We start from the raw sequence: 14,362 nt of genomic DNA, 5'->3' as shown, positions 1-14,362 counted from the left end.
AACATCCGCAAAAATGAGCAAAATCGGGAAAAGTCTTCCGAGATAAATACGTCTCTGAATTTATGAAAACGATACATACGTTACTGTCGCCAAATCCGTATTTCAAAAATAAAACATAATTGAAAAACTCAAATCTAATAAACGTGTATTTTTATGCACAGAAATTTACTGCACACCATATGAGAGTAAAAAATAATTATAAAAATAAAACATAAATCACATGTAAATGACAATTTTTTTGCAGCATGTCGTTGTCGCCCAGTTGTTTGATACCTACGTAACGCCATCATATAACTGAGCTTGTAAATTATGTTTATGCAAATATATTTTCATTTTCAAGAAAATCAAACAGTAGACACCTTGTACTATCTTGTAAAATTTATCTGATATTTACTTTCCCTGAAATATTTTCAAACGACTTATATGCATTATAAAACTTCGTCGGTTGTATTTTCGCAAATACATACGTTATACATCTTTCTAAAAGTATATAAATGTGTTTGGCCCTATTAATGGTACTTATATGATTAGGAAATGGTTCATATTTTTATTGCGTACACATTTTTAAATCATTCTCAACATTTGAAAAATGTACAGTGTATTAACTTACCGGAATTTACATACGTTACCAATACTTACGTTACTGAAAGAATATTACGCATTTTCTTGTATTACGTGTTTTCCATATAATGTACCTCATTACTTGATGTTTAAAGTAAGAAAATCATGGTTGTAAATACAGATATGCAATAAATATCAATGTAGTACATGCATATCAGTAAATCTTAAAGAGCTTCGATATTTTCGGATACCTACATAACATTCGGTAACGTTGGTATTAACTGAGCCTTAATTTTTCATTTCTTTTTTTTAAATAAAAAAATTAAGGTTTTTATAATGGCAGGAGTTATGTTGACAATAAGTCTACCATTTTAAATTATAGTTAATCTCGTAAACTTTATTATCTATATACCTAATACTCTTTTTAATCACTACAAAATCTTTGATCTAATCAGAACTTCTTTGTTTATAAATTTCCCCTAGTTTATTTCAATAGATGACCAAATTTGTTGATAATGGTACAAACACAATTTGATAGTTCTATACCTTCAGAAATAAACACAAAAATTGCAAGATTTTAAACTTTAACCCAACAAATCATATAAAATCTTTTGTCATAGCTAGTAACGTATGTAACGATTTTACGTTACGACAATAACGTAATATTTTATCATTTGTTTTCATATTCTGATTCAGTTATAGTCTGGATTTTCAAAATGGTATGTAAACTTATCCATATGAAGCATTCAAACAGTGTAATCTAATTACGGTTGCTAGTTACCAAATTACCTTATTAGTTAATACTTACGTTACTTTAGACGTACACAATTCCGAGACCGTATATTATTCTTTATAAATATTATAATTATGACTGTTTTTAAATTTATTGATTTTTCCATCGTCCACTTATCTCAATTTGATACAGGTCATGTTTTTCATGAAGGCAATTAAAAGTAATAAGTAACGTAACATACTACATTATTCAGTGATTATTAAAAGTGTTCTTCAGTTGTTCTAAAAACAAGGTTTATTGACTCTTATGCCTTAAAAAGTATAGATTATTTGCCCTTGCATCGAATACAAATTATATTCCTGCATATAAATGTTTTCTAAAGTAGTCAAAATGCCTTAAACATTGTATTTCCTATATCAATATACACAGTAACGTATATATTGGGGTGATTTTAAAGAAAAAATACCATGTATTTCAATTTGTCATAATTTTGTCATCAACAAATTGGTGTTATGGATATTTTACCATATAACTCAGAATTATCTGGAGAAAACTTTGCAGGAAAAAAATTGAGCGTATACTCAAGTTGAATTTTACGTCTCTGATATACCGTAACTGCACATTATTACTGAGAATGGGCGTTAAGCAGCGTGGGATGTTTTGATGTCAGTGTCAGTAGCGTCAACGTATACATTGAACCGATTTCTCCTTCTAGCGGGACGAATTTCTTGAATCTACGAGGCTTGGTTACAGTCTCCATTTTATTTCTGAGATAAATCAGGACTTTTTTTAGGTCATTGTCCCATTAGGTGAAGTTGCTTTACCCTATCTTCGCCCGTCCCCTCAGATCTTCAGATCGCTTTGATCTGACCGACATGTATAAACAATATTTTTAATACAATTTTTCGGTCAGATAAAAGCGATCTGAAGGCATGTTAAATGATGAATTTTCAAAGTGTTATGAAATACGCTGAAATTTTTTTAAGTACATGTGTATTTGCTATTAGTATTGTAACCTTTATTTCATTCACCTATCAAAGCAAGAAATCAGGACCTAAACTGAATTTTCTTCAACTGTTAAAAGACAAGTCGCAGCCGGACTTGCGGCAATTGAAAGCAAATATATGTATAGAGTTTTTGTAACAGCTAAATGAGATGAGCTCTCTAACTCAGCATAACTTTCCGATGAAAAATTGGAGGACTCTTGCGGTTGTGGATGAACACATTTTTTTCCCCCAGCTTTCTTTAGTCTCCTCCACGCAATCCCCATTTGTGTTAGAATCCCTTTCTTTGCTGGAGGAGCCTGGGATGTGTCAGTGTCAGTAGAGTCGTAGCTGGGCCTTTGACCAATGAAATCCAGGAAGTTTTTTTTTTATCTTTCTACAAAATTACGGAGCGTGCATTGTAACTGATAGGTGAGGTGGGCTCAGTCTCTAATTCAGCATTCAGCAGAGGAACGATTTGTGCCTCCCTATAGACCTTCAGATAGCTTTAATCCGACAGACATGTAACAAATATTTTTTTCAATACAATTTATCAGTCAGATCGAAGCGGTCTGAGGGCCCGTGAAATGATATATTTTCAATGTTTTAAGTTAAATACATCTGAAAAGTAAATGCTTTCTTAATTTTTATTTCATTCACTTATCAAAACAAGCAATCGGGTCCTTATCAACATTTTCACCAAGAAAGAAGTTCATGAATCGTCGAGGTTTGTTCACCGTATCCATTTTGTTGCCGAGATAAATCAGGACTATTGTGATGTCATTGTCCCATCCTCTTACAAAATCACCTTTGATTGCCAAGAGTGACGATCCGCTCCTCCTCACATACCTTTAGATATGGAGGCATGTGAAATGATGTATTTTCAAAGTTTTGTGAAATATGTTGAATACAATTTAAAAGTAAAATTTTATTATTATTACCTTTATTTCCTTCACCTATCAAAACAAGCAATCAGGACTTTTCAGAATCTTCATCGAATGTTAAAAGACAAGTCGCAGCCGGACTTCCGCATATTGAAATGAATTTAAGGATGAGGTTTTATCTTTCGACAAAACATGGACCTTGTTACTGAGAGTAGAGGTGAGCTCTCTAACTCAGCATGATCTTTCGGTAACGAATCGGAGGACTCTTGCGGCTGAGGGTGAACACTTCTCCCAATTTTCTTTATTCTCTTATAAGCATCTCGTTCATGTTACAATCCCTCTAGCTCCTTGATATAGGAGCTTCCAAGGATGTTTCAATGTCGGTCTAAGTAGAGTCAACGTATACATTGACCCGATTTTTCCTTCTAGCGCGATGAATTTGTTGAATCGACGAGAGCTTTTACACAATCTCCATATTGTTGATTAGTTAAATTAGGATTTTTTGACGTCAGAACACTGTGAAGATACTTTGCAAATTATCTTTTGCTAGCCAAGGGTGACCATCCTCTTCTCCCCAGAGGCCTTAGGATCACTTTGATCTGGCCGACATCTTTAAAAATATTTTCTTAAATACAATTCGTAGCTCAGATCAAAGCGATCTGAAGACCTGTGACTTGATGTATTTTCAAAGTTTTACGATAAATGTTGAATATATTTTAAAAGTAATTGCTATTATTACCTTTATTTCATTCACCTTTCAAACCAAGCAATTGTAGAACCTTCTCAGAATCTTCATCGAATGTTTACAGGCAAGTCGCAACCGGACTTCCGAATATTGAATTTAAGGATGAGCTCGGTTTTATCTATTGACAAAACATGGAGCTTGTAACTGAGAGGTGAGGTGGGCTTTCTGACTCAGCATGAGCTTCCGGTAAAGAATCGATGGACTCTTGCGGCAGAGGGTGAAAATGATTTCTTACAATTTTCTTTATTCTCCAGGAATCCCTCATTTGAGAATCCTTGTCTCTGCAGAAGAAGCTTGGGATGTTTCGATGTCAGTAGCGTCAACGTACACATTGAACCGATTTCTCCTTCTAGCGAGTCGGAAAAAATTCTTGAATCGACGAGGTTTGTTTACAATCTCCATTTTTTGCAGAGATAAATCAGGACTATTGTGATGTCCCTGTCACATTATGTCGTTGTGAAAATGCTTAATTCATTTCCCTTCCTCTTTCAAAGTCATCTTTTCTTGCCAAGGATGACGATCCGCTTCTTTTCACAGATTTTTCAGAACGCTTTGATCTGACTGAAATGTATAAAAATATTTTTTCATACATGTCTGTCATATCAAAGCGATCAGAAGGCCTGTGAACAGATTTACATTATTTTCAAAGTTTTGTGAAATATTTGGAATACATTTTAAATAGTAATTCCTATTTTTACCTTTATTTCATTCACCAATCAAAACAAACAGTCAAGACTTTTTCGGAATCTTCATCCAATGTTAAAAGACAAGTCGCAGACAGGCTTGCGACACCTGAAAACAAGGATGGTGTTTTATCTGTCGACAAAGCTATGGAACTCGGAACTGATAGGGAATATGATTTTTTTTTTAACTCAGAACAATCTTCTGTTGAAGAATCGGAGGATTCTTGCGACTGGAGGTAAACACAATGTCTTCATATTTCGTTATTTTCCTCCACGCATCCCTCATTCGTGTGAGAATCCCTGTCTTTGCGGGAGGAGTTTGGGATGTTTCAATGTTGGTCTCAGTAGAGTGGACATATACACATTACTAGTAACCCTATTTCTCCTAGTGGGACGAAAGAAATACTTAAATCGATCAGAATGATGTGTTCACGATCTTGATTTCGTTGCTGTGATAAATCAGACACATTACATCATAGTGATGATACTAATTGCAAATCATCTTCCAAGTTTTTATCTGCCAAAAACAAATATTTGACGTCAACGTATGTCAAGCTTTTGTTCCATTTTTTTTCTTTAGGTCATCTGCATGGGTGTCTTATTGCTATTAAAAAATCATCCGTTTTTTCGTTCATCGTCAAAAACATGACTGTGAACATTTTCAGCTTCTTCTCCGAAACAAATTTAATTAACCAATCCTATCAGTTAAATTTGCTGTAGCCCCCTTCACGGAGGCCTTGGGGGCTAGACTAAACATATCCAAATTAGTGTAATCTTTATAAATCTTCTTCTTTGCACAGCGCAGTCTTGAAAACTCGATCATGGTATGATTATATTTAGCATTGAATCTCAACGAAAATTATGAAATTCATGAACCTAGGGTCAGGTGTTCTGGAGTTAGGAAGGGCTGTTACAACGCACTTTGAAAAATTACGCACTTTGAAAAAATTTTTCAAAGTGCGTTAATTTTTGGGACCAGGTTAACGCACTTTGAAAAATTTTTTCATAGTGCGTTGAATTTGGGAAAATCAACGCACTTTGAAAAATTTTTTCAAAGTGCGTTAAGACTGTACATCATAATTTTACACCATGTAAACACTTAACGCACTTTGAAAAAATTTTCATGAAACAAAAGGAATTTGACATATATTTTAGAAATAGACAACAGTATTATCCCCTCGCAACGTATGATGGGATATAGTGATGAACTTTCAAGAATCGCCATATTTTGAAATAATCATAAATATGATAACATGTATCTAATATCTTTTCTCATGTCTTACGCAAATAAATAAAGCATATATAAATTAATAAAATACAATTATTTAGTTTTAAATAGCTTTAAAATTGGTGAAAAATAAGCAATTTTTTTCGTGATTTGTCTATAAACATATGCCCCCCCCCCCCCCGTGAAACACAAAAAGCTTTGGCATAAATTTGTAAAATGACAGTCCATATTACCTGTAAATAAGGAATTTTTTTTTCACGGGGGGGGGGGGGGAGATGTTTTAACAATATTTTCAGTTTTCCGTTGATTTCTATAGTGAAAAACACAAGTTTTGCCAAAAATATAGAGTTATCTCTCTTTGGTATCCCAAATAAGTAAAGTTTTATGAAAATTCATATGAATATCTATAAAAATTTTGAGAATCATTGCAATATGTTAACTTTTGAGAATTGACTTAGAGATAGGCGGAAGAAAAATACTATCCTTCGTAGTTCTTTACGCCCTTGAATCTTGACCTTTTGACCCCAAATTCAAAAGGGGTCTTCCTTAGGCCACAAGGATTCTGTTATGTTAAATTTCATTGCAAAAGCTCAAAGGTTGTCGAGATATCGTGTGGAAACGAAAGCGTTACAGAAAGACGGATGGACGGACAGCTAGACGGACGGACGGACAGATCCCAAATTAATGTCCCCCACTTTTCAAGCGGGGGACAAAAAGTATAAATCAGGTTCAAATGATAATTTATCATACCTGAGATTTGTAGGAATATTGACTAAGCCATGCAGAATTTTTTTTCAAAGTGCGTTAATATGGTCGATATTAACGCACTTTGAAAAAAAAAATTTTTTTTCAAAGTGCGTTAACATGGTCCCAAAAATTAACGCACTTTGAAAAAATTTTTCAAAGTGCGTAATTTTTTCAAAGTGCGTTGCCACAAAGGGCTCTAATGATCATATAGCCTGTAAATTATGATGAAAATGCATTAATTCTTTCAAAGTTTTATTTTCTTACCGAAATGTATGGTTACGATCAGTTATAATAAACAAAAGTGCCCCAGTCTTCCAAAGTTGTGAAATTTAAAGCAGCCCTTGGTTGTAAGGGGGGAGGGGTCTATAGGAAGGTAGCAATATTGATTATATATTGATTTATTGATAAATTAAAAAAATGAAATATAAGACTACTTGCACTTGATATTTCCAATAAATCTGTATGTTCTAAATCTAGAAAAGAATATTTAAGAATTTTAAAGAATCTTTCGAAATTGAAGCGGGCGGATTTTCAAATCCATGTATTTCAAAAGAATGTTATTTCCCGAACTTTTGCAAAACTGTTGTAGAAAATGGAATACATTCTGTATAGTGTTATACATGTACCCTTGTATAAAGATTTACGAAAAATTGATGTTAACATGTTGAAAAAATTATTGTTAAATATTTTATTATGCTGTCTATGCAGTTCATTCAGTATAGCTAGAAGAATGTGTGAAAAGTTTATGAATGTTTTTAATTTTGTCCTAAAAATTAAGCGCAATAACACATACATGTACATGTATTTGATATATTGATACGAGTACATTCATCTCTGTTCGTATTATACTGTTTGCTAAATGTTTGTTTATAACTAAAACTTGTAAACAAAGTTGAATTTACTGCATGTACACTTCTATATGTTTTTTTTTTATCACGCGTTTTAGTAATCTGAAAACGTGCAGTCATCATTCTATATAAAACACTGAAGTAAGTGTTTAAGTAATATATATATGATATCACATTGTACTTCTCATTTTATATTTATTAACTTACATGGTCGTAACAACATGACTGGTGAATTAGTAAATAAAAGTGAAATTGAATATAGTGAATGTGCATTATTTCTTTGAAAATCTCGCTTGGGTATAAACAAACAAGTGCATAGTTATACTGTTCAACGGTGTCTCTTCCAGAATTGTGAATTTCATGACCCCTGAAATAGAATGAATTCTTTGGAAATCGTTATCTCTGTTCCTAAAATTGAAGGTATTTGACCCTCTTTTTGCTATTCATCTCTGATCATCTTTTATAATTAATCAATGTAGGTAATATATGGTTGAAAGCTCGATTGAGTTAGGGAATGGTACAAGGAAGGATTTTTATTATATATAGTACAAAAAGTAGTTTCATAGGTTTAATGATCATGTAGAATTGTAAACAACTGATAAAAAGACCAAAAATGCCGTATCTTTATACATTAAATGTTCACCAAAGGACAGGAAAGGTCAATGTAAGAGGCCAATGGGATTAGTTTTTATGATGATGCTTTTGTTTTGTCTAGTCAGGCTGGTGATGGTGACAATTGGCGTTGGATTGGGTTGGGGGGAGGGGGTTTTAAGTTCTGGCAAGTGAATAGACCTATTTCAAGATTTGTTAATGACTGACGTTTTCCATACGTACTTATTGTTAATCCATTATTTATACACTGACTTAACGACGGATTTTCCCCGATCATGACAAGGAGCACACGGCGGGCGTGATCGATCGGCATGGGATGCTCAGTCCTCCATGGCACCTGATCCCACCTCTGATGTTTTGGAGGTGGGTGTTTTCTCTGCTCCTGTTTTGTATTGTTTTATGGATTTTTGATCTTGAATACTGTTCGTTATCTCCATATGTTTCATTAATGAGTTCTAGACTTATTGTTGTGTTGATCTCTCTCTGATCATCTTTGTTTTTCTTTTTGGGTAACATAAATAGCTTCCTTAAACAGTTTATTTTGTTTTTTTCTAACACGACAAATGAAGTTGGGGTATACATCGGAATCATCTTGTCCGTGCCATCTTATCATAGCGGTATCTTTGTAAAAGAAGGATATGTCCATAAAACAATACAAAATAGGAACAGAGCAAATACGGACCTCCGAAACATCAAAGGTGGGATTAGGTGCCATGGAGGAGTGAGCACCCCCTGCTGACCGGTCACACCCGCCGTGTGCTCCTTGTCATGATCAAGAAATAACCGTCTCAATTCAGTGTATAAATAATGGACAAACAATTAGTATAAAAAACGTCAGTCACCATTTGACTCAATGATAAATTGTATTTGCTGACAAGAAAATCATTGGAAGTACATACTTGATACAAAGATTGATCTGAGGGTGCGTCATAATATGAAACAATTGTCATTCCGCCAATTAGTTCAAGGCCATCCGCAGAAAAAAATGTAAAATTCTTGTTCATACTACAGACTCACTTATGGCCACAAATTTCACAACTTATGACCAGAGAGAGTTTTTTCCAAATACTTTTTGGTAGATTCAAGGTCACATTTACAAAATATAAATGGGTACTTGAAATAAAAATTATTTTAGGGTTGTATTTTGTGTATATGTACTTGCTCACAATATCCCAAGTTTTATACTTTGATGGATACTTTAAAATGTAGTAGTATATTCAAATGACTGTTTAAGCCAATAGGTCTCTTGTTGTTCCTAACCCCCTGCTCTACCATCAACTCCGTTACACTGGCGAACAAAACTTATCCGCGGGACACTGCTAGGCAACAAATACTAGTATCTGACGGACATTCCACTCATTCCAACAGCCCTTCAAGTAAAATTCCAAACTGAAAATCGTTAGGAAATAATGCACCTAAATGTGGCATGCATTTTAGAAACCTTCTTGATATCCCTCACTTTTAGAGGATGATTTCAACAAGCGTAAAGTACCCCCCCCCCCCCCCAAAAAAAAAAATAGTGAAGATTTCAAAGACCAGAAACGCAAAAGCTTTAATACATGTACCTCGAGAGGTTTTATTTTTTATATAGCTAAAGTGATGAATTGTTTTGAAAAAGAGCACTGAAAATTATTCACTAGTGCTTCAATCAGCTTGGATAAGAAACCCAGAGAAATGTGAGTGATAGGCATCGTCCGACTGTCTGTGTCCCCCTAAAGTGGAATCCCCACCGGCCTCCAACCAAACCCGATCTCCTTTCACCATATGAACCACAGTGGAAGAACTCCGTTGCAACCAGTATTGTGTGTTTCCATCCAGAAATACGTACATTTCGTTTTTGCCATTTTTCTTCAAATAGACATGCAGTCCGTGTGGTGTAGTTTGAGCTGGCGAAGAGCCAACAAATGTGAAGTGGTATGTCCCTGATGTTGGTGCAGTGAATACCCCTTGCGCTGCATCATAGGCATTGGCCATGTTCAGTTCCGTTCCTCCAAACACGAGCTTTGTACCGGCTGCTGGAGTCACAAGGTCGTTTACCAAATAGGCAAAGAAGGCCACGCTTTGATCTTTGGCTTTCATGTCTGCTGTAAGTAAAGAATTTCATTCTATTCTGAATTCAATAATTTCAGTAAAACGTGTCACTAGCATTCATTACGAAGGAAGAATGTTATATTTACCTATCTCTTTGTTTAATTCCACAACATCTCGCTGAAGACGTACAATTTCTTCCATCATGTTCTGGATATGCTGCTCCATGGCAGCATTTGGCACCGAGCTTCCATCTCCATTAACAAGAAGTCCCTCGCACACAGCAAAGCATAGCAAGAAAATAAACAACATTGTGTTCTGAATGTGTATCTGAAATGAGGAGGTGGTGCGAAATCTTTCAGATTCTAGTGGATAATCTTCGTTTGTTACTCAAAACTTGAGAACATGTTGGAGAGGATCTGATTTTCCATTGGTCATCACTGCAGTTATCTAAGTATGTCAAGAATTGGTGATAGCAGTGGACGTAAATGGGTTGCTTTCTGAGGGGTCTTATTTTGGGTATATGTCTAGTTAACTCGGGTATCAACAAACTTGCAAAAGAAACTATGACAATAATGTAATTTTAAAAAGTGATAGAACACATTTTAAACATGTTTAACCTTTACTCAATGCAACGGGTAAACGATTAAAATAATCATATTCAGTTAATTACAAATTGAGGGATAAATATTTTATCAGGAATGTTATCCCAGGCCGATGTCAGAGATTACTAGTACTAGACACCTTCGATCCCCTAAACTCCTTCTACACCTTCTCTACAGATATAGGAATTGAAACATGCAATATTTCCCATTTCCCTCCGGCCCCTTAAAAAGCTTCTTCGAGAAGCTTAGTTTGCGCATCTGGAAATCTTACAGATCAAACGGCAAACTACCCATAGTCCTCTGCGTTTCTGCACACAATCGAACTCTCGTGGAAGTTTGGATGAACTACTGCGGAACAAATACACTGAGCATCACATGAGTAAGTTTTGCATCTGTTAATCCAAGTATTAACAAAGTTAACATTATTTATAAATACGTGTATTTATATCATTTACTCATATAAATTGACTGAAAGTACATAAAATATTGTGTAATTGAATCGCACTTTTGGGTTATTTCGCTTACATTTATCAAATCATTTTAAAAGTCAGCAGGCAATTGGCTTTCGTTAATGGAATTCTGTAATGCTTTAAATTTATCTATTTAATTTTTTTTTTTTGAAAAAAAAATCAAGAATTTGAAGGAAAAATCAGATATTACATGTAGTTCACAAATATCAGGTAAAATTCACTAATGGTACACAGTTTTAATCTGCATGAATAAGAAAACCAGAAAAATGAGTATGGTATCTATCTTCTGCGGAAGAATAACCCGCCACGGTAATTTGGCCACTAACTGAACCAATTTCCATCCAAATTTGGTCACCTTTGTTCAGATGTAATACAGTTGAAGAACTTCGTTGTAACCAAAATTGAGTATGGTAATCCAGAAATATGTACATTTCTTTTTTTCCATTTTTCTTCAAGAATATATGGACTAGATGAGAAGAGGGGTTCGGGGGTACGGACGCAGTGAATGCGAAATTATATGTCCCTGATACTGGTGCTGTAAATATTCCTGTTGCAGAATCATATGCACTACCAATGTTAGTATCTAATCCGTGAAAAGTCATCTTTGTACCGGCAGATGGATGCACTATATCATTGCTAAGATAGGCAAAGAAAGCAACACTCAGGTCTTTGGCTTTCATCGTAGCTGTAAATTTCAAATATTAACATATTTTACGATTTTATATTGCTTTTTACACAAACATTATATGACTATTTATTAATATTTTTAAGGAAATACAGTAAATGTAGTACGTGTATTTACATCACAGGATAAATGATCGAAATTCTTACCGATTTGATTATTTAAATCAGTATTTTGTTTGTTTAAATCAGCAATATCTCGTTGCAGCCTGATGATTTCTGCCATTATGTCTTGGATGCGATGATCCAAGGAGGCGTCAGGAAGATCTCCACCGTCCCCATTAAGAAGCAATCCATTACAAGCAGCAACGATCAACAGAAAAAAGAGCATTTTTTTTTAAAATATCTGTTTCTGTAGACCGTGCAAAAATGAGTATTAACAAGTAGATATTTGATCTAGATAGTTATTATCTAGTTAAGTCAAAGTACAGATAATATGTTAATCAAGTTTATCCCGGAGGTAATACATGTACAGCTGAAATGCCCTGATACAATTTCTTGATGATATTTACAAAATGTAACGGTCGCAGCTGTTGAAGAAAAAATACATAATTAAATATGTAATTTTTTTCTGCAAAAATGTAATAACAACAAAGTTTTATTGTTTATATTTATATCTGTTTAAATAATCATTTAATTTAGGAAAAAAGAAAAATTATTGTATTAATGATGCTCTTCGTTTTATTGATGGAACAGCCACTGATCAAGAAATTTACAGGCGACATGCCTTGTAAATTAACGCAATGGGTTTTCTTAAGAAATAAAGGAGAAAATATTCAGTGGATGTAAATATATTATCATAGCCTATCTAAAGTAAACATTGAATTCATCTCACTGATCAGACCTATAGAAAGTGGGGAGGGGCGCAGCGTAGAGGTTGGGACCTTTATTATTTCTAAAAAAAAAGATTTTGTTTTAAAGTCGCCAACGTAAAGCAGTGCATAAATACAGCGTTTGCTCTCGAGTTGCGTAGTAAGGAGTTGATGATTACGTCACGGGTTTGAATACCGGTGCCACTGCGGGACGTTGAGACCGGACCTTCGGATTGGATCGTTTAAACTGAGGTTCCGGTCTCAGTAGATGCTGCGGGTTATATTTATATTTCAGCAAAGGAAGAAAGGACAACAAATAAGAGCCATGAAAAGTAAACTACCTGGAAAGAAGCCTGTAAGACCATAGGACACATGGAGGAGGGCCGCTGAAACAGAAACAGGATACCGCAAAACGAAGTTTCCTCTCGCAAAGAGCATATCTATAAATCTATAGACAACATTTGACATCGATTTCGATGCAAATTATGATAATTTCATTTCTCACAGGACACTCTAACACACCTCACACGCACAGAAGCCGTTACTTTATTCTCTTCAACTCCTTCGCGGAGCTTTGCAAACACCAGAGGTGGGATCAGGTGCCCAGTAAGCTTCTTTCAAACCAAATGCCAAAGGCTGAGTAAGTAGTCAATGTCACATTTATTAAGAGGCTGTGTTAATTCGTTTTATTACTACTTCAAATCTTGACACCTCAATAAGATATTAAGAACAAAGCCTTTGACGTACAAGTGCTCATGGAAAACATTCTATTTCTTGTAAAAATGGTGGGAAAATTTTGCAGTGAATGTGTACCTGTTATTTAATACCATAAACTTAATAAACAAGATTATGTGTACTGATAAAATCCCTAAATTGGACATACTAATGCCTTACACGAAAACAAGTTTATATATTCAAATAATACCCGATAATCGGTGATTCATCTGACTCGGCAAAAAGTAAATGGCTTAAATGATTATTTTAAGTTCGTTATTAATCCCTCTATAAATGCACAAATCTCTGAAAATCACATTTTGCTGCATGCATTATTCAACATTATACAGGTGCTTGAGTTTGAATTAGAGAAACTAACATGACGGAAGTTGCACAGTCTCCTGTGAGGAAAATTTCTTTCTCTTCGGATATTTCCGATCTTCCTCCGACGGATGATATAGATGAGAGGATCGCTAAGATTAAGGAGGCTATTCAAAAATCGGAAATAAAACGTCAGCTTCGAGTTAAGCATTTTCGAATTCGGTTAAAACAGTGCCTCGATAGGATCGAGACTTTAGAGGAAAAACAAGTGGATAGGTTAGCTAAGGATGGAATCATTATTTCTTTAGAGAAAGTGAAAGCGGAAGCGTCTAGCGAAGTTCAAAAAGAAAAAAAGTTCCAATATCAAAGGAATCAAGAAGTTTACGAACAACAGGTACGTGAAATAGAAAGACAAAAGGTGGAGAGTCCTCCGGAAACCGAAATAAATGAATGGCCTCAGAATACAAAGGAAGAGAGGATTGATAAAGAAGACACGAAGAATCTAGCAAATCTTTCTAATGAAAAATTAGTTTACAGTGTAAAAGAAGAACTTGCCAAACTAAACTTAAATGCAAATGCAAATAAGAACAAAAAGACAAGTCGAAATAAAAAGGATAAAAAAGATCCAAAAAATAAAGAACCAATTGTGCTCCCAGTTGCCAAGAACGAAAAACCGGTTCATGCTGGAAGACGAGGATCTCTACAGC

General features: G+C 34.6%; 1 protein-coding gene and 1 long non-coding RNA gene across 2 annotated transcripts in view; one reads left to right on the top strand and one right to left on the bottom strand.

The window, feature by feature from the left end:
• Window positions 1–9,918, top strand: part of LOC134269622 (uncharacterized) — a 41,330-nt gene extending 31,412 nt beyond the window's left edge. The window contains exon 2 of the long non-coding RNA XR_009992614.1: window positions 9,883–9,918. This is a non-coding gene — a long non-coding RNA (uncharacterized LOC134269622). The remainder of the gene's footprint in view (window positions 1–9,882) is intronic.
• LOC134269621 (complement C1q tumor necrosis factor-related protein 4-like) lies at window positions 9,619–12,142 on the bottom strand. The gene is made up of 4 exons (XM_062751826.1): window positions 11,959–12,142; window positions 11,373–11,812; window positions 10,202–10,370; window positions 9,619–10,108 (listed from the first exon to the last, which is right to left on the bottom strand). The coding sequence occupies exons 1-4, from the start codon at window positions 12,137–12,139 to the stop codon at window positions 9,669–9,671; spliced, it is 1,230 nt and encodes a 409-aa protein (XP_062607810.1). The 5' UTR covers window positions 12,140–12,142; the 3' UTR covers window positions 9,619–9,668.
• Between the last annotated feature and the right edge of the window lie 2,220 nt (window positions 12,143–14,362).

This window comes from Saccostrea cucullata, unplaced genomic scaffold, assembly GCF_032062105.1.
Source record: "Saccostrea cucullata isolate Sc308-1 unplaced genomic scaffold, CSIRO_AGI_Scuc_v1 ctg803, whole genome shotgun sequence".
In the NCBI taxonomy this organism is placed as follows: domain Eukaryota; kingdom Metazoa; phylum Mollusca; class Bivalvia; order Ostreida; family Ostreidae; genus Saccostrea; species Saccostrea cuccullata.
The sequence above is the reverse complement of the archived record's forward strand: the minus strand, read 5'-3'. Positions and strand labels throughout refer to the sequence as shown.